This window comes from Scyliorhinus canicula, chromosome 12 (assembly GCF_902713615.1).
Source record: "Scyliorhinus canicula chromosome 12, sScyCan1.1, whole genome shotgun sequence".
Classification (NCBI taxonomy): domain Eukaryota; kingdom Metazoa; phylum Chordata; class Chondrichthyes; order Carcharhiniformes; family Scyliorhinidae; genus Scyliorhinus; species Scyliorhinus canicula.
In genome coordinates, this window is record NC_052157.1 from 145,547,897 (window position 1) to 145,575,492 (window position 27,596).

Below are 27,596 nucleotides of genomic sequence, written 5' to 3' on the forward strand. Positions count from 1 at the left end.
TGGGTTTCGCCCCCACAACCCCAAAAAATGTGCAGGGTAGGTGGATTGGCCACACTAAATTGCCCCTTATTTGGAAAAAATAATTGGGTAATCTAAAATTTAAAAAAAAAGATTGAGGAGCCCTTAATTGTCTGTCAATGACTTGGAGGTGGCCTTAAAAAGTGCCATATTTCTTTTCCTCTACCTTCCTGTAGAAAGTAGAATTCATCAAAGTTTTGTGTCAGCTCCTCTGTGCAACAAAAAAAAACACAAATTATTTAGAAAGTGGGCATTAATGATGTGGAGGAGGGTTCCAACTTCATTTAGTTTTAACCAAATTAGATTATAAAAAGGCTTTAGTTTGGAGAAAAAGTGCTAAAGTCAGATGAAGCGGCCAATGATCAACAAATGACTTATTGTTCACTTACCGCTTACTCAACAGGGGAGAGGACGGGGCAGTTAATGTTAAGACACCAGCCATTCCAAAAGAAATCTAAAATATTGAAGCCGATTTTAAAAAGTTTAGCCATTTGAATATTTGTAAATCTACTTGTACAGCTGTCACGTCATTCCAGTTCAAATGAGCCATTTTCAGGAAATGAGCTTGTTATCAATTACATTGGACCTTCCTCGTGAACTTCTTCTTGCTCCGTTTCAGTTGGAGAATGAACTGTCAACATTGGCACTCAATGCTCCAATTCATTTTCACCCCTCTGACAACGTAGGCAACGTATTTCTTTTTGATTGCCTGTTAGTGAGAAGAACATTGTGAAGGGTTGCATACTGTTAAGTAAACCACTGCGAGCCGCTTCAATAATGGGTGCGGATACATCACAGTTGGGGTAGTTCTTCAACTCATTCTCACTCTCTAGTACTGTAGCAAATTTGATTTGTTGTGACAAAATTAGCAACATTTCGGGACCTTTTTCTAAAGCTACCCCCATCATCTGGAACAACAATGGACATCCTGTTCCAGGACTCCTTGAAGGTATGTAGTTGGTCCCTGTATTATCTTCCATTTATGAACGGGGAGGGGATACAGTATTCCCTTCCCCATCCCTCATATAATCCTAGGGTTTCATAAACTGTGAGGAAATTCGTACATTAAAAGCTGAATTTCTGCCGCAAACATTCGTAATTGAGCAGAAATTCCTCCAGGCTTCTCTGCTATTCATTTAAGGTCATGGTTGATCTGTTTTGAATTCAAATTCCCATCTACCCCCAATTGACTTGCCTCAAAATATCCTGTTGACCTCCACCTTAAAAATATTCAATGTTTGCCCCGCCTACTGCTGTTTGAGGCAGAGAATTCCAAAGTCGCACTGCCCTCAGAGAAAAAAAAAATCTCCTAAAAGAGCGAACCTCAATTTTAAAACCGTGCCCTCTAGTTCTGAACTCGCCCACAAGAGGAAACATCCTTTCCACATTCATCTTTCAAGACCTCATACTTCAATCAAGTCACCCCTCACAAACCCAGTCTGTCCAACCTTTCCTAACAATGTAACGTCCTCATTCCAGCTCTCAATCTAGTAAACCTGCTCTGAACCACCTGTGCATCTTTAACACCAGTCTGAAACACTTTGCTCAAATTCATGTCTCTGCAATGACCCACCAGCATCAGTCCACAGACTGAACAGGCCATCGTTGGGATTGTTTGATTTGATTTAGACTAACATAGAATTTACAGTGCAAAAGGAGGCCATTCGGCCCATTGAGTCTGCATCGGCTCCTGGAAAGAGCACCCTACCCAAGGTCAACACCTCCACCCTATCCCCATAACCCAGTAACCCAACCCAACACTAAGGGCAATTTTGGAGACTAAGGGCAATTTATCATGGCCAATCCACCTTTGGACTGTGGGAGGAAACCAGAGCACCCGGAGGAAACCCACACACACACGGGGAGGATGTGCAGACTCCGCACAAACAGTGACCCAAGCTGGAATTGAACCTGGGACCCTGGAGCTGTGAAGCAATTGTGCTATCCACAATGCTACCGTGCTGCCCATGACAATAGGGCGCATGGGAATTATTTATGAATGACTTGCGAGGGGTGAACAGTAATGATTACTTCCTCTGCTCCCTGAATGGATGACAACAAGCATAAGCTCTGGATTGTTAATGGAAACAAATTGGTAAAATAATTTATTTTGATGCAAAGTGTTATCAGGAGCGCCTCACCACAACGGGCTTTCCAAATCAATCTCAGAATTTATTTTTTAAATTTTATACAATACAAAATAAACAAATCCATGCAGACCCGATACAATTTGCAAAACCCAACATGAGAAATAACCTCCCCGGCCCTCTCTTTAAGCTATTTTGCAATATTTTAATTGAAGTTTTTACGTATTGTACAGTATACACACTGTAAGGGTGACTGTGTCGATTACGCTACATATTCATTTCTGTCTGGGTCGGGTCTCCTTTCCTTGTTGTTTCAGGGCCCTTTCCTGGGCCTTTCACTGTGCAGTGGGTAATCATAGAATTTACAGCACAGAAGGAGCACATTCGGCCCATCGGGTCTGCACCGGCCGTTGGAAAGAGCACCCCAGTTAGTCAGTCAATCTCAGAATTTCTGAGGGGTTAGACAAATAACTGGAAACTCCCAATGGATAGGGAACTGGAATGCTTAGGCACTGCTGGACTGCACTCCACATAGTCAGGGCGGTTAGCACTGTCTCACAGCGCCAGGGACCCGGCTTTGATTCTGACCTTGGGTAACTGTCTGTGTGGAGTTTGCATGTTTGTGTGGAGTTTGCATGTTCTCTCCGTGTCTGTGTGGGTTTTCTCCGGTTTCCACTCATAGCCTAAAGATGTGCGGGTTAGGTTATGGGGTGCAGAGATAGGGTGGGGGAGTGGGCCCAGATGAAGTGTTCTTTCACTCGATGAGCCAGATGGCCTTCTCCTGCACTGTAGAGATTCTGTTGACTGACTTTTGTGCCGAAACCCCAAACAAAGCTGCCCCACCCCATATCCTCAGTTGCTTTTTCCTTTCTGTGTGTGTGTGTGTGTGTGTGTGTGTGTGTGTGTTATGAGTGTGTGCACAATACTCCAGTGACAAGCCGTATAGCAACACTGGCAGATTAAAACCCTTTCACTTCTTGTGTACAAAACAATAACATTTGGGATGCCCCCACACGAATCCACTGGAGCATTGACCTTTAGTAACTCACTGCACAGACATTGGCACTTTACGGAGCACCAGCAATGTCCTCTGTAATGCGGATTAAATTTTAGGCCCACTGCTTTCGTTTATTTGTGAAAGGAAATATGACACTGAACCTATTTGGTGCAAGGCAATTCCTTTCTAAATGGTTCAGACAAACCGGGGGGGGGCCCTCTTGCCAATAAAGATTAATTTTATTTGTTTCCTCCCTACCCTTGTATTTCTTGGGTGACTTGTTCCTGCAAACTCTAAAACAAATACTACACGTGGTAAGTCAGCCATTTGAAGTTGACAGCGTCCACAACAAGGGTTGGAAGGGAATCATTTGGCCCGTACGCAGCCTTGCACAAAAGAGTGGAACTCTACATGAGGTGAGAGTTGTTGCCCTTGAGCGTGGCATCAAGGAGCTAGTGTAAAATTGGGGGGTGGGGTATGGGTAGTGGGAGGGTGCTTCACTGGCTGGAGTCATGCCTGGCACAAAGGAAAACTCTCCATGATGGTTGCAACCAATCATCTCAGCCCCAGAACATTGTTACAGGAATTCCTCGGGATAGAGCGAGAGGTCCAACCATCTTCAGCGGCTTCATAAATTACCCTCTTTCCATCATGAGGTCAGAGGTGGGGATGCTCGCTGATGATTTCACGTTTCCCATTCGCAACTCTTCAGATAATTAAGTGGTCCGTACTCCCTGCAACAAGACCTGGGCAACATTTCGGGCTTCGATTTATAAGTGGCAAGTAACATTTGTGCCATACAAATGGCGGGCAATAGCCATCTCCATCAACAGCAACTCCAACCATCTCCCCTTGATGTTCAGTAGCATTTCCACCATATTCCCTTCCCCATCATCAACATCCTGGGGTCACCAACGACCAGAAACAAGAGGGATGTTCTGCTCTGCAGTGAGCAACTCTCCTAATCTTTTCAGGTACATTAAGGGCCGCACGGTGGAGCAGTGGGTTAGCCCTGCTGCCTCATGGCGCCGAGGTCCCAGGTTCGATCCCGGCCCTGGGTCACTGTCTGTGTGGAGTTTGCACATTCTCCCCGTGTCTGCATGGGTTTTGCCCCCACAACCCAAAGATGTGCAGGGTAGGTGAATTGGCCATGCTAAATTGCCCCTTAATTGGAAAAAATAATTGGGTACTCTAAATTTATTTTTTAAAAATCTTTTCAGTATGTATAAAATAGAAGTCAGGAATACACTGTTCCCTTTCCTGATGAGTATAGCTTCATCAACGTTCAATAAACCATCAAAGACAAGGCAGCCCACTGGATTGGCACCCCACCCACTAACCCTCCACCACCGCTGCCCCTGGCTGCAGTGTGTATCACCTGCATGATGCACTGCAGCAGTAGTTCCCAATCCAGGGACTTGTAACATCGAGAAGGACAAAGGCAGTGGATGCACGGATACATCACCAACAGCAAGTTCCCCTCCAAGCCACGCACCATCCTGACTTGAATTCACATTGCCGTTCAGTTTCACTGGGTCAAAAGCAAGCTCCCTCCCTAACAGCACTATGGGTGTACTTACACCATATGGACTGCAGCAGCTCACCACCACCTTCTCAAGGGTAATTAGGGATGGGCTGGCACAGCCAGCGAAGCCCAAATCCCACAAATGAATAAAAATATTATGATTGTGGCCTCTTATTCTGGTATATTTAACTGAAGGCAATGATCTTTCCACCTATCCTAATGGATCAGTTTATCGTTTTAAACATACAATATATCAGTGAGGAAAGGAGTGACTAGCAGAGTTCCATATTTCTACAATGCTTCCATTTCCCAATAGTTAAATACCTGATCTAATTAGATCAGGAATTTGAGGAGAAAGAAGTTTTTGCACAGCGGGAGGTTAACTAAAATTGCCTTCCGTCCAACAGTGTGAATTTTTGAAAGCAGTGTGCTGTCATTTTAATGAGCTGGAAATGTAACCGTGTCCCTCTGGTGAGGAGTGTTCTAATTTGGTTTTAGTAATTGGTCGAGGGCACCCACTGCCCAGGTGATCCTGGCTCAAAGCAAACTGCCTGTGGCTTTGACCGTTCGAGATGCATTAGTCAGTGTGTCAGCTGTGCCTCAGTGGGTGGCATCGTCTCCTCTGAGTCAGAGCTTTGTGGGTTCAAATCCCACTTCAGAGACTGGAGCATTCCAGTGCTTTTCAGCAATGTCAGAATTGCTGCCTTTCCAATGAGATGTTTGGTTCTATCTGCCCCCTCGGGTGGGGCATAAAAGCTCCAAGGCATACAATGAAAAAGGGTAGAGGAGTATCTATGGATAGTATGGATTTTAGTTATCCTCCTGTGGTGAACCACTGTACACCTGTATTAGGGGATGTAAGGTAGAACCTGTACTGCAGGTTCGCCGGTAGCCCCTGCTGGCTGGCTCCGCCCAGTAGGAGGCGTATAAATATGCGTGTCCTCCACTGATCTGCCATTTCGCCAGCTGCAGCAGGAGGCCACGCATCTGACTGCAATAAAGCCACAGTTGTACCCAACTTTAGTCTTTATGCAGTTGATCGTGCATCAATTTATTGCAGTCAGATTTTCAACAAGATGGATATCAGAATCAAACCAGATCGCCTGCAGCTGGATCCGAACTCGCCCGACGCCAGAAAGGACTTTAATCACTGGCTAGCTTGCTTCGAGGCTTACATCAACGCAGTGAACCCCACACCGACGGAGGCTCAGAAGATACAGGTCTTGTATTCCAGGTTGAGCTCAAATGTGTTCCCATTGATCCAGGACGCCCCGACTTACGCGGAAGCCATGGCACTCCTAAAAGAGAACTACGCGCAGAAAGCGGACACGCTCTTCACCAGGCACATACTCGCCACTCGCTCTCAACTCCCTGGTGAATCCATTGAAGACTTCTGGCGGGCCCTAATCCCACTCGTCCGGCACTGTGACTGTCCGGCCATTATGGCCACCGAACATGCTAATCTCCTCATGAGTTATCCTCCCATGTGCTGGTCAGTATTTATCCCGCAGTCACTGTTACTATATAATAATCTGGTTATTATTGCAGTGGTGATATAGGAACATAGCACCTGGGAGCAGCAATAGGTCATTCAGCCCTATAGGTCTGCTCCGCCATTCAATAAAATCATGGCTCATCTGATTGTAGTCTCAACTCCACCTTCCTGTCCACCCCTCGTAACCATTGACCCTTTGTCGATCAAATACCTGTCTTAACTCTGCTTTGTATAAATTCAGTGCCCCAGCCTGCAGTGCTTCCAGGGGAAGAGCATACCACCCACATTTCTACAGATACTCTGCTCATTAGAAATAAATTCTGCTCAAACCTTATTCTTAAGTTCTCGTCTTCCCCCACAAGAAGAAAATCTTCTCTGCCCAACCTATCAAGCCCCCTTGATGCCGTGTGTGTTTCAATAAGATTACCTCTCATAGGCGGCGTGGTGGCGCTGTGGTTAGCACTGCAGCCTCACGGCGCCGAGGTCCCAGGTTCGATCCCGATCCCGGGCCACTGTCCGTGTGGAGTTTGCACATTCTCCCCGTGTCTGTGTGGGTTTCTCCCCCACAACCCAAGGATGTGCCGAATAGGTGGCTTGGCCACACTAAATTGCCCCTTAATTGGAAAAAAATATTTGGGTACTGTAAATTTTTTTTTTTTAATTACCTCTCATTCCTCTTAACTCCAAAACCCCAACCTGTTCAACCTTCCATACGATGAGGTGTAACTATTATGCAGTTTCAAAGGTTGTTTTGGAACTGTGTCTTTACTGTAAATGAAGGATTTGGTGTGACCTGTTCTAAAGTGTGCCTGACAATGAGCCTGGGTTGTTTGATTGTTCCAGATTAAAGGAAGGCTCAGAACGTTAAGATGTTGTGCACACTTAGCACACAGGCTACTGACACTGTCTCCAACAGTGGAGAGACAGTTTCGGGAAAAAAGTTGAATGTCAAGTTGTAAACAGTTGTGCTTTTAAACTGTCCACCTCCAAGATGAGATTTGGCTTCTTAAAGATAGCTAATCAACATTACCGCCTGGATACATGACCTTTGTGCTTCACATTACCTTGGAGATAGGCTTTGAGAGGGGAAGGGTCTAAGATATCCCTGGAAAACGACTGGGTTAGTCTGCCAGGAGAGGGAAAGCAATACACTGTAGTTCACCATGCAGAAACACAAATGAGAATAATGGTCAGATTGAAAAGACCAAATTTATGAGTAGTTAAAATGAGGATGGAAGATTCACATAACTTAGGAGGAAGAAATTCACTGAAAGAAGAAACTCCTGGTGAAAGAATCATCATTTGGAAAAGACAGTCCTGAGATTTAAAATTTCTCATGCTAATGGAAGAATATAAGTAAACCCTCGGGAGATAAGAATCACCTTGGTCTAACTCCAGGAGAATTGAATCGGCTTTAAAAGGACAGTGTAAGTATATTGTGAAGTGTGTTTGTGGTTGTGGAAAAATAAAGGAGAATTTTCTGCTTCGAAGTGTAATTGTCAACAAAGATAGTGTTTAATCATTAGTGCTTTTAGTCTTTTGTTACAGTAAAAGTATTTAAAATCTTGTGTCACCCTTTCGGCTAATAACTGAGTTTGAATTTCTTTTTTAAAAACTTACTGGTCTCCATAGAAATCATAACAGGGGGAACTTTGTGTGAAAATTGGCTGTCATAATTCATACACTGGGCACTACACTGTACTTAATAGCGTTAAAGCATTGTGGGGCATCCTGAGGTTGTGAAAGGCAGTGTAGAAATGCAAGTGGCTCCGTGGCAGCATTCTTTCTTTATCACAAGGTGCAACTTTAAGACTTGAACACAAAATTAAAGCTGACAATCAGGGCAGGACTGAGGGAATGCTGTGCTGTCGGAAGTGCCGTCTTTTGAATCAGATTTTAGACTTCGACCCACGTCTGTCGACTCATTTGGATGTAAAAGATTCCCTGGCACTATTTTGAGGAAGAGCAGGGAAGTTAACCTCCGTGCGGTGGCCGATATTTATCTCAACATCGCAGAGAAGCAGATTATCTGGTCTTTATCACACTTTGCTGTTTGTGGGTGTTAGCTGGACACACATTGAGGGCTGTGGTTCCTGCATTACAACAGTGGCTACAGTTCAAAAAGCACTTCACTATCTGTTAAGCATTTTGAAACATTTGGCAATACAAGTGCAGGTTTTTTTTATTTTTGCTACTTGTTTTACCCAATTCTCAATGACAGTCTGGATAAGGACTGACACTACAGAGTGATGTAAACATGGCCATAAATGCTGGCCCAGCCAGCGACACCCACATCACATGAATGGGGAAACAAATATTGCTATCGAGGCAATGGAGAGCGCGCAGAGGATTGAGTAGATTAGGCCTATTTTCCTGAGAATTTAGGAGAATGAGGGGGTCATCCATTGAAGTAAATGAGATTCTTTAAGGGGCTTGACAGGGAAAATGTTGAGGGTGTTTCTCCTGGGCTAGGGAGTCCAGAATTAGGGGTCACATTGAACCATTTAGAACCGGCATGAGGGAAAAGTGCCTCACTCAAAGGATTATGAAGTCTGATCGGTTTTCTTCCTCTTTTATCACCTTATTTTTTGGTCATCCTTTGCTGGCTTCTAAACCAGAGAGTCATAGAAGTTACAGTGCAGAAGGAGGCCATTCGGCCCACCTAATCTGCATTGGCCCTTGGAAAGATCACCCATCTTAAGCCCACACCTCCACTCTATCCCTGTAACCCAGTAACCCCATCCAATATTTTTGGACACTCAGGGCAATTTAGCAAGGCCAATCCACCTAACCCGCACATCTTTGGACTGTGGGAGGAAACAGGAGCATCCGGAGGAAACCCATGCAGACACGGGAAGAATGTGCAGCCTCTGCACAGTGACCCAGCCTCAAGAGAAGATAACATTGGGTTTATTTACCTTATTTAAACTTTGAGACCAAAATAGACAAACATAATTAACCACCCTTTCTCAAAATCCTACCAACTTCAATAATGGCTTGTTAGAATCTGGAGCATCTGTAAGAGGTGTGTGTGTGTGTGTGTGTGTGGGGGGGGGGGGGGGGGGGGGTGGGGGGGGAGCTTGATGTCATAATCATTGAAAACATGAGGGGTATAAACTTAACATTGAAGAGAAATGGGAAACGAGCTGTCTTCAAAATGGAAGATTGGGGCAAATAAAATGGCGGTACGGGCAAAAAAAGTACTGTGCAAAGAACTTGGAAAATATAATATTCATATTCAGAAGGGTTACATCTGTGAAATATGAAAAGGGTGGAATAATTGGAGATGTTGTGTGAAGCTGCTGCTGCTTTCAAAAGCCAGCCATCTGTTTTTTCTGAACCATGCCACAAAATATTAACTCTTGCCCCCTTTGTTTAAAAAAAATATTGAATACTAGAAGCTCCACACCACCCTGGGAGCAGGAGAAGATGACGAGGGGGGGGGGGGGGGGGGGGGGGGGGGGGGCTGCACTCCCACTGGGAGCAGTCACTCGTGTTTGCAGACACCAGCTTCGAGGGTGGAGCTTCAGGAGAGTCTTCAACTGGAGCTGCACCTCAAATTCGAGCGTGCTGGGGCAGGGGTAGGATGGCTCAGGAAGGAGCTGGCTGGAGACGGGGCTCGTATCTTCACTGGATCATGCAGGGTAGTGGTGAAGAATCTGAGGGCTCACCAGACAAAAGATGTTGCTGGCAAATCACATGGACCATTTTAAGTGTATGGTGCCTGCCAGAAAGGTTGTGCACTGTGTCAAACATTGAGCGAGTGGTCACCTCCAGGAGACATCACAGGACGCCCCACTGTGATGGAGCCTCTGCCGATGACTTTGATGGAATCCCAGGCAGCTGTCTGCTGGCTGTGAGCTCGAACCTCTCCTGTGGCTTCTAAATCCTGAAGGAGACACTGGATAGGGCATCAGGAGCCGCCCAACTTGAAAGTGGGTGAATCTCCATCCCCTGGGACTGGCATTAGCTCCATGGAAATGGCTCCTGCTGCCCTTTTCTCAGGGTGGCACCGTGGCAGTTCAGACTCTCAGCCAGTGCTGTTGTTGGTGCCAGGCAGCCAACTCTCCCAGACTTCTCGGGTTGAAACAAGATCCCAGAAATCTGCAGGTGATTGGTGGCCCGAGATTGCCCAACATGGTCCTCTCCAATGGCCTGGGTGGGAATTCACTAACCTTCAACCTCCCGTACAATAGTCAATAGTTGAGCCATCTTGTCGAAGTACCAGAATTGGTGCAGCATTAAACAGCCACAATGTCAGTGTGCGGGTCTATAATTCCATTGCATCATAAATATTCTTCATCTGATGAATGTTTTATAGAGCCTTTGGTTTTTTTGCCAAACGGGCAGCGCGGTGGCGCAGTGGGTTAGCACTGCTGTTAAACTCTGCAGAGGTCCTAGGTTCGATCCCAGCCCCGGGTCACTGTCCGTGTGGCGTTTGCACATTCTCCCCGTGTTTGCGTGGGTTTCACCCCCACAACCCAAAAAGATGTGCAGGGTAGGTGGATTGGCCACGCTAAATTGCCCCTTAATTGGAAAAAAGAATTGGGTACTGTTATATTTTTTAAAAGCTTGCTTTTTCTGCTAAGTAGCCTGCGATATTGGCTCTCTGTATAACAATTGTCTAGAGGGAGAGAGGCACATTCCTTTATCTCTCCTTGTTCCAAATCCGAAGCTGGACTGTAGATCCTGCAATAATCCTGCTGTTTAATGCAGTTATGCATCTGCTGCTCATTATTTTGCAAAGCACTGTGCATCATATTGAAATTTGAAACAACACTGTTGGTGTGTATTTCCCTTTTGGAAGCAAAATCTGATTCCAGAACAAGGTGCCGTGGCCCATATTCTCCCTCAGCAGCAGCTTCTGTAAACAGCTTATACTGGCACAGAGCAGAAAGCTCTCCTCATAGTCTTCAATGACATCTTATTTAGGCCGATACCAACTACCAGCTGAATGAATATTTTTGAACAAAGCCAAAATCACCCACTGTTGAATTCATGGACTTGCTGTGAAAAAAAACCAATGTTCTCTCGTGAGCAAAGCTGCATGTCGAACAGGTTTATAAATACTTAATCTCATAACGTGCATTATTAATTTGTAATAAACGTGGGTAAACAATGTTTTGTGTTCTGCTGTTGTCACCCTCCGAAGTTCTGTCTTTCATTCTGAATCATAAATAATTCTGACCTCTTGTTCTTCTGAGCGATGCACTCATCCAGTAATTAGAAATTGCACTATAAGTTGGGAATGGAGATCAGTTGGGGAGTATGGAATGAGGCACTGCGAAGGGAAAACGGGACCTCCTCATGTGCAAGGATGACCCTGATACAGTTTAAGGTGGTGCACAGGGTGTATATGACTCGGGCGAGAATGAGTGGGTTCTTTCAGGGGGTAGCAGATGAGTGTGAGAGGCGTGGGCGCCCCGCAGCGAATCACACGCACATGTTTTGGGGATATGAAAAATTGGGAAGATTCTGGGCGGGAGTGTTCGTGGTCTTGGCCAGGATAGTGGAGGAGGAGGTGGACCCGGACCCTTTGGTGGCGATATTTGGGCTTCCAGAGAAGCCGGAGCTCAAGGAGAGGAGGAAGGCCGATGTCGTGGCCTTCGCCTCTCTGATTGCACGGCGATGAATTTTGCTGGAGTGGTGGTCGGCATCGCCACCGGGGGTAGGGGCTTGGTTGGGTGACCTGTACGACTTCCTGCGGTTAAAGAAGATAAAGTATGAGTTAAGGGGCTCAGCTGGGGAGTTTGAGGAAAGGTGGGGGGATGTTTGTGACCGTGTTTGAGGAGCTGTTCATCGCGGGGCGGGGGGGGGGGGGGGGGGGGGGGGGTTGATGGGGAGAGGGTGTGTGTGAAAAAGGAGAAAAATCTCTTCAAACTGTATAGTTAATTGTTGGGAAGTATCTTTCCCGGGGTGTTTATTTGCTGTAATCTACGTTGATACAAGTTTGTAATAAAATGCATTTAAAAAATAAATAAATTGCACAATAAGACCATAAGACATGGGAGCAGAATTAGGCCACTCGGCCCATCGATTCTGCTCCACCATTCAATCATGGCTGACATTTTCTCATCTTCATTCTCCTGCCTTCTCCCCATAACCCCTGATCCCCTTATTAATCAAGAACCTATCTATCTCTGTCTCAATTTGGCCTCCACAGCCTTCTGCGGCAAAGAGTTCCACAGATTCACCACCCTCTCGCTAAAGAAATTCCTCCTCATCTCTGTTTTAAAGGATCGTCCCTTTAGCCTGCGATGATGTCCTCTGGTTCTAGTTTTTCCTGCAAGTGGAAACATCCTCTCCACGTCCACTCTATTCAGGCCTTGTAATATCCAGTAACTGAAGGTCTCTGAGTTTACCCGTATAACTTTAAACATTGAGATGGATTATAAATGGTTATAACGCATTGGGCACATGTATCAATGCCTGCAACAACACTTTAAAATACCTTGGCCATAAAGCATTTTTGAACACCCCGAGATGTCAGGCAGGTTGCTGTGCAATTGCCTATTCCTTCTTAATCACCAATTATGTTAGCTTAACTGTTTCAAAATTAGCTGAGAATCTAGTTTAGGAGGAGCCAGATATTATACTGAGATCACAGAAGAGTGCATCTGTACCTGAAAAGAGCAAATACAGATGGATTTAATATGCTTTAGGTGTGGGCTCGTTAATCGAATCCCAAAACATTAACCAGGCTTTTCTTTTTACGCATCGCCTCTCAACCCTTTGGGCTAAGATCTAGGGCTGGATTCTCCGATCCCCCCCCACCCCGCAGGGTCGGAGAATCGCCGGGGGGGGGGGGGGCAGCCGCCGAATTTTCAGGCACCGGATATTCGGCGAGGGCAGGAATCACGGCGCGCCGGTCGGCGAGCCCCCCCTCCCCCCCACCCCGGTGATTCTCCGGCCCGCGATGGGCCGAAGTCCCGCTGCTGTAATGTCTCTCCCGCCGGCGTGAATCAAACCACGTCCCTTACCGGCGGGACTGGCAGCGCAGGCGGGCTCCGGGGTCCTGGGGGGGGGGGGGCACAGGGCGATCTGGCCCCGGGGGATGCCCCCACGGTGGCCTGCCCCGTGATCGGGGCCCACCGATCTGCGGGTGGGCCTGTGCCGTGGGGGCACTCTTTTCCTTCCGCGTTGGCCGTAGCCTCTGCGATGGCCGATGCGGACGTGACCCCCCTCCCCTGCGCATGCACGGGGATGACATCATCAGCCGCTGCCGCTCCGACGCATGCGCGGAGTTCCGCCGGCCGGCGAAGTCCCTTCGGACCCGGCTGGTGTGGGGCCAAAGGCCTTTCCCGCCGGCCGACGGGACGGGAACCACTCTGGCGCGGGCCTAGCCCCTCAAGGCGAGGGCTTGGCCTCTAAAGGTGCAGAGCAGAGAAATCCGCACCTTTGGGGCGGCCCGACTCCGGAGTGGTTCACGCCACTCCATCCCGCCAGGCCCCCCCCCCGCCCCGCCGGGTAGAGGAGAATCCAGCCCCTAGTGTCAGATCGAGCCCAAGATGAGGTGCAATGCCTTTTCTTGTCAGCTTGAATCTTGTGTATCCCTCTTATTCAGACCATGAATTGGTTTCAATTTGAATTTGAATTGGTTTTTGGAGCAAGCAAGGAGATGAATTGACGGTTTTCCCTGTCCGCTCTGCACATTGGCTTCGTAATTTTAAGGATGGGACATATAAAAAATTACATTCTTTTATTTATTTTTTTAAAACATTTTTTTTTTAATATAAATTTAGATTACCCAATTATTTTTTCTATTAAGGGGCAATTTAGCATGGCCAATCCACCTACTCTGCACATTTTTGGGTTGTGGGGGCGAAACCCACGCAGACACGGGGAGAATGTGCAAACTCCACACGGACAGTGACCCAGAGCCGGGATCGAACCTGGGACCTCAGCGCCGTGAGGCGGTTGTGCTAACCACTAGGCCACCGTGCTGCCCTACATTCTTTTATACACGTTGACCGATCTCTTGGGTAGAATCATAGAATCTACAATGCAGAAGGAGACCATTTGGCCCATCGGGTCTGCACCGGTCCTTGGAAAGAGCAGCCTACCCAAGCCCACACCTCCACCCTATCCCTGTAATCCCACCCAACCTTTTTGGACACTAAGGGCAATTTAGCATGGCCAATCTACCTGAGCTGCACATCTTTGGACTGTGGGAGGAAACCGGAGCTCCCGGAGGAATCCCACGCAGACAGTGACCCAAGCCAGGAATTGAACCTGGGACCCTGGAGCTGTGAAGCGACATTGCTAACCACTGTGCTACCGTGCTGCCCACGGTAATTCTATCTTTTTCTGTATTTTGTCTCACCTTGTGTTACTTTTTAATATATTTAATTTAAATTAAATAGCATGTTTCTAAGTTTGACTTTGTAACCATGGGATATACACATGGATTGTTCCGGATCTGTTTATTGGAGCAGCTCTAGCACCGTTAGAAAGTTGGATGTGTTGCCACCCAGAAGCTGGGAATTTCTGACTTTTCGCAAAGCTTGTTGGCTGCACTCTGCAGTGTTTTTACATCTCTTTTCGATTTATTATGGATTTGAGGGAAGTCCTTCAGTCTACAAAGGGGGGAGATTAGAATTTATTTTCATGGAAAGGCTTATTGAAGAGTATAGAATGCACTAACTACAAGTTATTGCAAGTGAATCAATCGCATGGCCCACCTGGTGTATGTGGGCGTTTTAGTCTCCATTCGACTCCCCTTCCCTCATCTTGCCCTATCAACGTAACCTATTCCTCCCTCCCTCGGTCATAAAGGGAAACAATTAAATCATTGAAGAAACATCATTAATTAAAGGGAATAGAGTAGATAATTCAGCGTGGATGAAGAACACTGGGTTCAATGCGCCTTTTGCCTCTGTGTTGAAGGTTCTCGAGTTCTGCTGGACAAGTGGGTCCAGCTCCATTGCTCGGGATGATTTTGCAAAGGTGCTGTCACCATGGTAACCACACGAGCTGTTTCTTTCTGTGCAATCTCCCTGTTTGTGAACTGCATTGCGGGAAGCCAACATCTCTGAATGCTTCCTCCCACTTGCCGCGTTAAGGGAAGCAACTTGCATCCACCCTGGTGAGATTTCTTGTGCAGATCACTGAGGATCTGAGGGGAGTGGTGGTGGGGGGGGGGGGGGGGGGGGGGTTGTGTGCACCTCATGAGCAGTTTCTTCTGCAGTTTGGGTGGTTGTGGAACTGGCTACCACAGAAAGCAACGCGCATATGGGCACAGTTCAAGAGACGGCCGGATAGGAAACGAGGGAGAAATCCATAGGTTTGGGGAGGGGGAGGCTGGGATGGATGCAGGGTTTGGGGAGGGGGGAGGCTGGGATGGATGCAGGATTTGGGGAGGGGGAGGCTGGGATGGGGCAGGGTTTGGCGACGGGGAGGCTGGGATGGGGCAGGGTTTGGGGAGCGGGAGGCTGGGATGGGGCAGGGTTTGGGGAGGGGGAGGCTGGGATGGGGCAGTGTTTGGGGAGGGGGAGGCTGGGATGGATGCAGGGTTTGGGGAGGGGGAGGCTGGGATGGGGCAGGGTTTGGGGAGGGGGAGGCTGGGATGGGGCAGGGTTTGGGGAGGGGGAGGCTGGGATGGGGCAGTTTGGGGAGGGGGAGGCTGGGATGGATGCAGGGTTTGGGGAGGGGGAGGCTGGGATGGGGCAGTGTTTGGGGAGGGGAGGCTGGGATGGATGCAGGGTTTGGCGAGGGGGAGGCTGGGATGGTGCAGGGTTTGGGGAAGGGGAGGCTGGAATGGATGCAGTGTTTGGGGAGGGGGAGGCAGGGATGGATGCAGGGTTTCGGGAGGGGGCGGTTGGCACGAAGAGAGTTGATGGTGATTCCTGGGTCACACTCCGCCCAGGGAGCAATGTGGCCAATGCCTACACAAACTTAGCGATGGATGTCCCATTTGAAGGAAATTCGGCATGTCCACATTAACCCTTACCAACTTTTACAGATGCACTATAGAAAGCATCCTATCTGGCTGCATCACAGCCTGGTATAGCAACATAGAACATAGAACATAGAACAGTACAGCACAGAACAGGCCCTTCAGCCCTCAATGTTGTGCCGAGCAATGATCACCCCACTTAAACCCACGTAACCCGTATACTCGTAACCCTACAATCCCCCCATTAACCTTACACTACGGGCAATTTAGCATGGCCAATCCACCTAACCCGCACATCTTTGGACTGTGGGAGGAAACCGGAGCACCCGGAGGAAACCCACGCACACACAGGGAGGACGTGCAGACTCCACACAGACAGTGACCCAGCCGGGAATCGAACCTGGGACCCTGGAGCTGTGAAGCATTGACGCTAACCACCATGCTACCGTGAGGCCCCAACAGTTTGGACCAAGACCGCAAGAAACTTCAGAGTTACGAGAATACCGCCCAGTCCATCACACGAACCTGCCTCCCATCCATTGACTTTATCTACACCTCCCACTGCCTGGGGAAAGCAGGCAGCATAATCAAAGATCCCTCCCACCCGGCTTACTCACTCTTCCAACTTCTTCCATCGGGCAGGAGATACAAAAGTCTGAGAACACGGCCGAACAGACTCAAAAGCAGCTTCTTCCCCACTGTCACCAGACTCCTAAATGACCCTCTTATGGACTGACCTCATTAACACTACACCCTGTATGCTTCATCCGAAGCTGATGCTTATGTAGTTACATTGTGTACCTTGTGTTGCCTTACTATGTACTTTTCTTTAATTTCCTTTTCTTTTCAGGATGCATGTTGAGCTGGTCGCAGAAAAATACTTTTTACTGTACCTCGGTACACGTGACAATAAACAAAATTCTAATCCAATCCAATGTACATTGAGACAATCTAACGCCTGTAAAACAGGCTCCGTAAACATTAATTTCTATCACACTGTGTCTCCTCAAAAGTATACGAGAGAACAACCTCGTACACTTCTGTCCCTTGTAAATCAGATATCTGAATAAAATTGTTCTGATCATGAATACAAAAAGTTTGCAAATAAACGAAAACCAATTTAATTTTGAATATTGAATTGGGCCACAGTCCAGTGTGGTCTTTGCTAAGCAGCCATGTCCGTCTGTTTTCTGCACTGTAGTTGATGTTATGAAAATCTTCCTCTTTGAATGAACATCCTGCTTTCACGTCAGCCTTGTGTGGATGGAATTTCTTTTTAATAAGCAGCTTATGTTAATGGAGAGATTATTGCAGAACATTTTCCCAGGGGCTTTTGCATGTCTACATCTCAAGATATCAGTGCTCAGGAGGACCTTCTCAAGGGCAATTAGGGATGGGCAATAAATGCTGGCTTGTCCCAGCGATGCCCATAAACGGGTAAAAGAAAATGTGGGGGGTGAGGAACATGAATGAAATTATATGGCGCTGAGGTTTCTCTTTTTTTTTCCATTTTTCCTCTCTTTCTCCTTTTTATCTCTTCTTTCTCTCCCCATCACTATCCTTGCTTTTTGTCACCTCTCCCTCTCTCTCGGTTGCTGTCACTTCTGTTTTCTTTTACATAACCACCCTATCTCTCGCCAAGGTCTTCATTTGTGTATCATTATAGAACATAGAACATACAGTGCAGAAGGAGGCCATTCAGCCCATCAAGTCAGCACCGACCCACTTAAGCCCTCACTTCCACCCTATCCCTGTAACCCCAAAACCCCTCCTAACCTTTTTTGGTCACTAAGGGCAATTTAGCATGGCGAATCCACCTAACCTGCACGTCTTTGGACTGTGGGAGGAAACCGGAGCACCCGGAGGAAATCCATGCAGACACGGGGAGAACATGCAGACTCCACACAGACAGTGACCCAAGCCGGGAATTGAACCTGGGACCCTGGTGCTGTGAAGCCACAGTGCTAGCCATCTGTGTTACCGTGTTGCCCAACCACTTGTGCTACCGTGCTGCCCATTATAGAGTAAGGGGCTCTGTTTCAATCCGCAGATTTGTAGCAGCTCGGCCAACAATCACAAATAAGACTTCTGATGTTTAGGAGCACAAATCATTTTAATGGGATGCTTTTCGAAGACAATAGGCGAGGACACACCAAGGCATTGTCCAGCCCTGGAGATCTGAGGAACCCTGGAAACCCTCACAGACCTCAGACCTGTCCCATCCATAAGTCCCTGATACATTCTCCACTGGAACTAGGAAGGAGGTTGGAATATGGAAGGTGAGTTCACCTGGGATTTTATTCCACTTATGTGGAATTGCTATGGGGTGGGGAGAGGACAGGTCAAAGGGGCACGACTGGGATAGATCCTGACCTATCTTTGGGAATTCCTCAACTGTTCCAGGTCAACTGGCATAATATGTGGAATGTCCCTAAACCTGATTTTGGTTTGGGGGGGCAGTAGTGGGAACTGGTAATGGGGTGGGGGGGGGGGGGTAGGGGAAGAGAGGGGAGAGGTGGGGTTAGGGATAGGGGAAGAGAGGGGAGAGATGGGGTGGGGGGGTAGGAGAGGGGAGGGGTGGGGTGGAGGGGAGGGGAAGAGAGGGGAGGAGTGGGGTGGGGGGTAGGGGAAGAGAGGGGAGAGGTGGGGTGGGGGGTAGGGGAAGAGAGGGGAGAGGTGGGGCGGGGGTATGGGGGAGAGGTGGGGTGGGGGTAGGGGGAGAGGTGGGGTGGGGTGTTAGGGGGAGAGGTGGGGGTAGGGGAGAGGTGGGGTGGGGGTAGGGGGAGAGGTGGGGTGGGGTGTTAGGGGGAGAGGTGGGGGTAGGGGAGAGGTGGGGCGGGGGTAGGGGAAGAGAGGGGAGAGATGGGGTGGGGGGTAGGAGAGGGGAGGGGTGGGGTGGAGGGTAGGGGAAGAGAGGGGAGAGGTGGGGTGGGGTAGGGGAAGAGAGGGGAGGGGTGGGGTGGGGGTAGGGGAAGAGAGGGGAGGGGTGGGGGGTAGGGGAAGAGAGGGGTGGGGTGGGGGGTAGGGGAAGAGAGGGGAGAGATGGGGTGTGGGGGTAGGCAAAGAGAGGGGGGTGGGGTGCGGGGGTAGGTGAAGAGAGGGGAGAGATGGGGTGTGGGGGTAAGCGAAGAAAGGGGAGGGGTGGGGGGTAGGGGAAGAGAAGAGAAATGAATGTTTGTGTGTTGACCACCCCCCTCACAGACTGAGAAAGAAGGTAGCGTGGCTCTAGAACTTGTCTGCCATCAGAACCCTAGTCTCCTCGCTGAGTGGAAGCACACTGAGGTTCACTCTGTGCTCATGCCCAGAATAATCAAAGGGATGAGGCGTGCCTCCCCCAATCACTCTGCCCAGCACTGTATCCAGCAGTAATATCCGCACAACCAATCCCAAGTCAACAGAACTGTCAATAAGGGCAGATTTATTATTTTTTTGACAGATCGGTTACATTTGTGTTTGTTTTGATAAGTGTAACCAAAGTAATTGTTCATAAGGCGACCTGGTGTTTGCCTTACATGAGGAGGAAATCTAGTTGGTTTACTTGATCAAGTTCAGCCTTTCCCTCTGTCCCCTTGGTCCGTGTATAGCTGCCCTTTCATGAGAATTGTTTTGAGAGTTATGGGGTAGCGGAGGTAAGGAAAAGCGGCTTCCAGGAGGAATCAGCAACGCTGCCTCACAGCGACGGGGTCCAATTCCGGCCGTGGGTGACTGTCTGTGCGGATGTTGGCACGTTCTCCCCGTGTCTGCGTGGGTTTCCTCCGGCTGCTCCGGTTTCCTCCCACAGCCCAAAGATGTGCAGGTTAGGTGGATTGGCCCTGATCCGCCAGCAGGGTCACAGGAATGGGGTGGGGTTAGGGTTAGAGTCTGGGTTGGATGCTCTTTTTCGAAGTGTTGGCCCAGTCTCGATGGGCCGAAAGGCCTCCTTCTGCACTGTAGGGATTCTATGGAGTCTATTTGACAGCCGTCTGGAGAAATGTTATCTTTGCCACCCTCCCCCCCCCATTGGGATTGTTGGCCACACAAACGATTAAATGCAATAACATTCTGACAAACTGTTTTTCAGGATCAATAACATGAGCAGAAGGGCAGCCGTGTGGCTGAGAGCTTAATCCCAGTGGAGAAGTTTGGACCCAGGCCTTTTAACATTTCCTTTGCCACCAACTCGTCAAAGGACAACATGAGTTCCCGGAGCCAAAGCTTCTTCCACCGGACCCCACCCGGCCCCTCTTCCAAACCCCGGCTGGTAACTGGGGGAGTCCTGGGTGGGATCGCTCAGATCACCCCCTGCCTCTACCTCAGCAGTGGCAATGCCGCCACCAACCGCAACCTGGTGCTGTCCAAGGGCATTACCTGCATCATTAACGCCACCATGGAGATCCCCAATGCCAACTGGCCCGAGGTGGAGTATGTCAAAGTGCCCGTGGCCGACCTGCCCCACGCCCCCATCTCTCTCTACTTCGACAGTATCGCCGACAAGATCCACAGCGTCAGTAAGAAGCACGGCTCGGCCCTGGTGCACTGTGTAGCCGGAGTCAGCCGCTCCGCCTCCCTCTGCATCGCCTACCTGATGAAGTTCCACAAGATCTCCCTCCTGGAGGCTCACAACTGGGTCAAGTCCCGCCGCCCCATCATCCGGCCCAACGTAGGCTTCTGGAGGCAACTCATCGAGTATGAACGCAAGCTGTTTGGCAAGAACAGCGTTAAAATGCTGCAGTCTCCCATCGGGGTCATCCCTGACATTTACGAAAAGGAAACGAGGAACCTCGCTCCTTTCTGGGGCATTTAACACCAGTTGGGGGACTAAGCTGCTACGACTATTGTTTCCCTTAAAACACCAGAGGATCTGATGGAAAATATTAACATGTAGACACTGCTAAATCCATCCTAAATGGATTGAACCTCAGCTGACCCCTTTCCAAAAGACCCTCAGATTAAACCAGTGATTTCCAATCCATTGCAAAGTCCAGCTTGAATAGTGGAATTGATTTCTTTGTATTTATTTTTGAACTTAGATGTATTTCTCAAAGTTTAATTCTCATTAATTATTTGACCTTTTCGATGTTTTTAACCACAGCCCTTCCCGATTAACATTTCTGATAGTGAAGTGGACGAGATGTTAGGACTTTAGATTGGAGAGGTTCTGCTAGATGTGAGCACAATTGTGTCCAAACTTGGAGCACAGCCTCCAGAATCTCATCAATCAGCTGCTGCTGTGAACTTGGCAAGATCATAGCTGAAGTTCATCTCGGACAAGAGGAAAAACTGTAAATATATATATGACCCTATTTGCACTCGTTGCCAAATTGTTGCGTCCTGTGTACGACCTTTTTTTTTCGTATGAGGACAACCCGAAAGGTGGATTTTTCTTTTTTTTTTAAAAGACCAGCAGAGATTGTTAAATGGAATGATGTGCAGACAGTGAAATATAAAAGGGCGCTGCTACTGTGACTTATGTGGGAGAATTGAACCCTCGTTCCAGAACAACCGGGGCAAACCTTGGAAGGATCTGTTGCAATGGAGAAAGGGTATTTGCAATTTTGGCTTCCCAGCCAGTGCTTCGATATTTACAGTGGCGTATGCTATTTTCTTACTCATCGGGGGAGACAGGAGATTCCAGGTCTGCCCGCTCTCCTCGTGTGCCAGCACATTCCCTTGTTGGTGAGGCACACCCTCCCTCGCCACAACGTGCACTTTCTACTCCCAGGAACTCGTTTCAACTGTACTTCTGGGCAGCTGCAGATCATGCAGACCGATTTGGGACTTATCAAAGCTTTTGTCTTATTCTTTCTCTTCCCCCCCCCCCCCCCCCCCCCAGCAGATTGTCTAAAATGATGTATTGATACGTCTACGCTTGAGTGTCTGCAGAACCGAGCACAAGTAAATGGGCAGTGCCAGAACACTGTCAATGAAATCAAATCTAGCTGCCGAACCGCTTATCTGTTTTCTTCGATGAGAATTGTAATGTAGGAAGCGCTCTAGCGCCAGCCTATTACTTAAAAAAAATAAAAGTGTTTTGTATACAATGTTGTCCATTTGTCTACTTTGTCTTCATGCACCGGCTCCATTGATCCGACAACACACTGATAATAAACCAATTCTGTATTCCCCAGCCCTGGGGCTAATGATACCTCAGTGCGATCTTCCAACTACCTGCACAGTCTGTCTGCCATGTAAAGTAGCAATGCACGATGTTTATTATTGAAAGCAACATTCATTGTGCATACGGAGTGTACGCACCGAAAAGAAACAACATTTCTATTGATGTCCTGCTGCAGTGTATAAGAACTGTCTGGAACCCTATCAGGGTTCAAGTCCTCTGCAGATCGGTGCTAGATAGCCGTAACATAGAACATAGAACATAGAACGATACAGCGCAGTACAGGCCCTTCGGCCCTCGATGTTGCACCGACATGGAAAAAAAATCTAAAGGCCATCTAACCTACACTATGCCCTTATCATCCATATGCTTATCCAATAAATTTTTAAATGCCCTCAATGTTGGCGAGTTCACTACTGTTGCAGGTAGGGCATTCCACGGCCTCACCACTCTTTGCGTAAAAAACCCACCTCTGACCTCTGTCCTATATCTATTACCCCTCAATTTAAGGCTATGTCCCCTCGTGCTAGCCACCTCCATCCGCGGGAGAAGGCTCTCGCTGTCCACCCTATCTAACCCTCTGATCATTTTGTATGCCTCTATTAAGTCACCTCTTAACCTTCTTCTCTCTAACGAAAACAACCTCAAGTCCATCAGCCTTTCCTCATAAGATTTTCCCTCCATACCAGGCAACATCCTGGTAAATCTCCTCTGCACCCGTTCCAAAGCTTCCACGTCCTTCCTATAATGAGGCGACCAGAACTGTACGCAATACTCCAAATGCGGCCGTACTAGAGTTTTGTACAACTGCAACATGACCTCATGGTTCCGGAACTCAATCCCTCTACCAATAAAGGCCAACACACCATAGGCCTTCTTCACAACCCTATCAACCTGGGTGGCAACTTTCAGGGATCTATGTACATGGACACCGAGATCCCTCTGCTCATCCACACTGCCAAGAATTTTACCATTAGCCAAATATTCCACATTTCTGTTATTCTTTCCAAAGTGAATCACCTCACACTTCTCCACATTAAACTCCATTTGCCACCTCTCAGCCCAGCTCTGCAGCTTATCTATGTCCCTCTGTAACCTGCAACATCCTTCCGCACTGTCTACAACTCCACCGACTTTAGTGTCGTCTGCAAATTTACTCACCCATCCTTCTGCGCCCTCCTCTAGGTCATTTATAAAAATGACAAACAGCAACGGCCCCAGAACAGATCCTTGTGGTACGCCACTCGTAACTGAACTCCATTCTGAACATTTCCCATCAACTACCACTCTCTGTCTTCTTTCAACTAGCCAATTTCTGATCCACATCTCTAAATCACCCTCAATCCCCAGCCTTCGTATTTTCTGCAATAGCCGACCGTGGGGAACCTTATCAAACGCTTTACTGAAATCCATATACACCACATCAACTGCTCTACCCTCGTCTACCTGTTCAGTCACCAAATCAAATGTACATCAAATGTACAATTCAGGGAATGCACAGAGGATTGCTGAGTATCGCTTTTTAAAATATAAATTTAGAGAAGCCAATTATTTTTTTCCAATTAAGGGGCAATTTAGCGCAGCCAATCCACCTACCCTGCACATCTTTGGGTTGTGGGGGCGAAACCCACGCAAACGCGGGGAGAATGTGCAAACTCCACACGGACAGTGACCCAGAGCTGGGATCGAACCTGAGACTTCGGTGCCATGAGACTGCAGTGCTAACCACTGTGCCACCGTGCTGCCCTGATTGCTGAGCATCTCAATGGAAAGGAAAGATCTACATTTCAAGTGTGATCCATCAGATCAAGTCTTCTGTCCATTGCTGATCCATGCCAACTTCACACTCAGGGAATAGAGTTGCCAAGATGCCCCTAATAAGGTTGACTTCTGGTGAATAATTAACGGGACCGTTATTCCACATCGTTTTAAACATTTTGAGTTATAAAACTATCGGAGATGGGGGAGAGCTGTTTGAGTGAGAAGTTTGTTTACTTTTGAATTAGCGTGGGAAGACGGGGTGTGTAGGAGGAGTGGGTGGTGTTAGGGTGTTGGATGGCCAATGGGGTAGGGGAGGGGGTGATGTTGGGGCATTGGATGACCAGTTGGGTGAGGGGGAGGGGTGGGTGGTGTTGGATGACCAGTGGGGTGAGGGGTGGGTGGTGTTGGATGACCAGTGGGGTGAGGGGTTGGTGGTGTTGGATGACCAGTGGGGTGAGGGGGAGGGGTGGTGTTGGCTGACCAGTGGAGTGAGGGGTGGGTGGTGTTGGATGACCAGCGTGGCGAGGGGTGGGTGGTGTTGGATGACCAGTGGGGGGAGGGGTTGATGGTGTTGGATGACCAGTGGGGTGAGGGGGAGGGGTGGTGTTGGCTGACCAGTGGGGTGAGGGGTGGGTGGTGTTGGATGACCAGTGGGGTGAGGGGTCGGTGGTGTTGGCTGACCAGTGGGGTGAGGGGGAGGGGTGGTGTTGGCTGACCAGTGGGGTGAGGGGTGGGTGGTGTTGGATGACCAGTGGGTGAGGGTGAAGGAGGGGTGGTGTTGGATGACCAGTGGGGTGAGGGGAAGGGGTGGTGTTGGATGACCAGTGGGGTGAGGGGGAGGGGTGGTGTTGGATGACCAGTGGGGTGAGGGGTTGGTGGTGTTGGCTGACCAGTGGGGTGAGGGGGGGTGGTGTTGGATGACCAGCGTGGCGAGGGGTGGGTGGTGTTGGATGACCAGTGGGGTGAGGAGTCGGTGGTGTTGGCTGACCAGTGGGGTGAGGGGTGGGTGATGTTGGATGACCAGTGGGTGAGGGGGATAGGTGATGTTGGATGACCAGCGGGTTGAGGGGTGGGTGGTGTTGGATGACCAGCGGGTGAGGGGGAGGGGTGGTGTTGGCTGACCAGTGGGGTGAGGGGTGGATGGTGTTCGATGGCCAGTGGGGTGAAGGGTGGGTGCTGTTGGATGACCAGTGGGGTGAGGGGTGGGTGGTGTTGGATGACCAGTGGGTGAGGGAGGGGTGGTGTTGGATGATCAGTGGGTGAGGGTGAGGGAGGGGTGGTGTTGGATGGCCAGTGGGTGAGGGTGAGGGAGGGGTGGTGTTGGATGATCAGTGGGTGAGGGTGAGGGGTGGATGGTGTTGGATGACCAGTGGGTGAGGGTGAGGGAGGGGTGGTGTTGGATGGCCAGTGGGGTGAAGGGTGGGTGGTGTTGGATGACCAGTGGGTGAGGGGTGGATGGTGTTAGATGACCAGTGGGTGAGGGAGGGGTGGTGTTGGATGATCAGTGGGTGAGGGTGAGGGGTGGATGGTGTTGGATGACCAGTGGGTGAGGGTGAGGGAGGGGTGGTGTTGGATGGCCAGTGGGTGAGGGGTGGATGGTGTTGGATGACCAGTGGGTGAGGGAGGGGTGGTGTTGGATGACCAGAGTAGGTGGGATGGTCGTAGGTCAGTTGCTCAGGTGTTGATACCTGCAGCAACACTTTCAGAACCAACAGCATGAGGCACAGGATTTACCTGGGGCCTAACTCCTGTTGCTCCTTCAGTTTGAAACTACTTTTTTCTAATGTTGGGGTAAGCACCACTGGGACCTAAAATTCCAGCCGGGTGTTTGATGGAAAAATTTCTGACCAGTGGGGTCCATGACTCGAGCAGAAAAATCAACTGACCCTCCAGCATAGTACTGAGGGAGTGCTGCACTGTTGGAGATGCTACATTTTGAATGACCTGTTAAACCGTGAGCTGGTCTGTTCTTTCTGGTGGATGTAAAAGACCATAAGACATAGGAGCTGAAGAAGGCCATTCAGCCCATCGAGCCTACTCCACCAGTCAAAGAGGTCATGAGTGATCTGATATAATAATCCACATTTTCACTTTCCCGCCTTGTCCCCATATCCCTTGATTCCCTTACTGATTACAAATCTGTCTGTCTCAGCCTTGAACATACTTAACAACCCAGCCTCCTGCTTTCTGCGGTAACAAACTCAACAGATTCATTACCCTCTGAGAGAAGAAACTCCTCTTCAACTCTGTCTTTAATGAGTGACCTTACTCTGAGATTATGGCCCCTGGTCCTAGTCTCCCCCACATGAGGAAACGACCTCTCAGCATCTACCCTGTCAATCCCCCTGAGAATCCGATATGTCTCAATAAGGTCGCCTCTCATTCTTCTAAACTCCAATGACTACAGTCCTAACCTGCTCAACTTCTCACAAAAGGAAAATCCCTCCAAATCCGTGTTCAACCTAGTGAACCTTTCCTGGATTGCAGCCAAGAGCCCGTGGCATCATTTCGAAGGAGGACAGGGGAGTTACCCAGTGCCCTGACCAATATTTATTCCATCTCATTAACAGCGTACACAGATTTTTCACGATCAAGTTGCTGTTTGAGGGAGCTTGCTGTGCACAAATTGGCCACCACCTTTTCCTACTTGTCAAAGGCACCCCAGTCTCTGTCTGGGGTGCGGAGGAAAGATTCTATACGAGTACAAAATGTTCTCTGTATGACAGCTCTCCGAATCCCCCCCCCCCACCCCCCCTCCCCTCCCGAGGCTCTTCAAAGAAACTGCAATGCTCCCACCGAGGAACCAGAGCATAAACTAAGCTGGGAACTCCCAGGGCATTTCTTGTTTCAGAACTGGAACACTTTAACAGTGGAATTAACAGTTACACTTTGTTTTCTGATGAGGGTTGAAATGTTAACGTGCCTTCCTTGTTCCACAGATTCAGGGCCTCCTGCTGTTTTTATTTCACAACCTCACTGACTCCAGGACATGTTTGACCTTTACAGCGGGATATCTGGTAGTGTAGCAACACCCAGGGGTTAGACAGAACACTCTGTTAACTGTAGAAACGACACAGTCTTTGGGGAACAGCAGGATTATGACAATGAGTTTTATTCAGAGTTTTAAAAAAAACCAGAAAAATAAACACAGCCAAGTGCAAACAGCCAAAGATCACATGGAGGTTGTTTCAAAATGCTGGAAAGACACAGCAAGAGTAGGAATAAACTGTTACTGATCCAACCATCGACAATATAACACCCACTACTTGTTCAGAGATAAAATGTTCATTCACGGTCAGCCTTGTTCTGAGAACATGCCGGCGTTGTCCCAGGGTTGGTGAAAGCAGGCTTCTGCTCTCACTCGTACAGACATAATGGAAACTTCGGCAAGTTAGGGAGGGGGAGCCGACCATTCAAACCTTTAACCCATCAACTTCGTTAAGGAGAACTAGATACAATGTATTCCGCGGAATGGTAGCACAGTGGTTAGCACTGCTGCTTCACAGCACCAAGGATTCCCGGCTTGGACCACTCTCTGTGTCGAGTCTGCACGTTCTCCCTCGCCTGCGTGGGTTCCTCTAGATGCTCCAGTTTCGTCCCACAAGTCCCGGAAGACATGTTTGTTAGGTGAATTGGACATTCTGAATTCTCCCTCTGTGTACCCGAACAGGTGCCAGAATGTGGCGACTAGGGGTATTCACAGTAACTTCATTGCGGTGTTAAT

The 27,596-nt window shown here is 48.7% G+C and overlaps 1 protein-coding gene across 2 annotated transcripts in view; it reads left to right on the forward strand.

Moving 5' to 3' along the window:
- dusp14 (dual specificity phosphatase 14) overlaps nucleotides 1–22,034 on the forward strand; it is a 38,541-nt gene extending 16,507 nt beyond the window's left edge. For both annotated transcript variants that reach the window (XM_038814392.1, XM_038814391.1), the window contains one exon: nucleotides 20,078–22,034. In XM_038814392.1, coding sequence (XP_038670320.1) covers nucleotides 20,192–20,800 — 609 coding nt within the window. In that variant the 5' untranslated portion in view covers nucleotides 20,078–20,191 and the 3' untranslated portion in view covers nucleotides 20,801–22,034. The remainder of the gene's footprint in view (nucleotides 1–20,077) is intronic.
- Nucleotides 22,035–27,596: the final 5,562 nt, after the last annotated feature.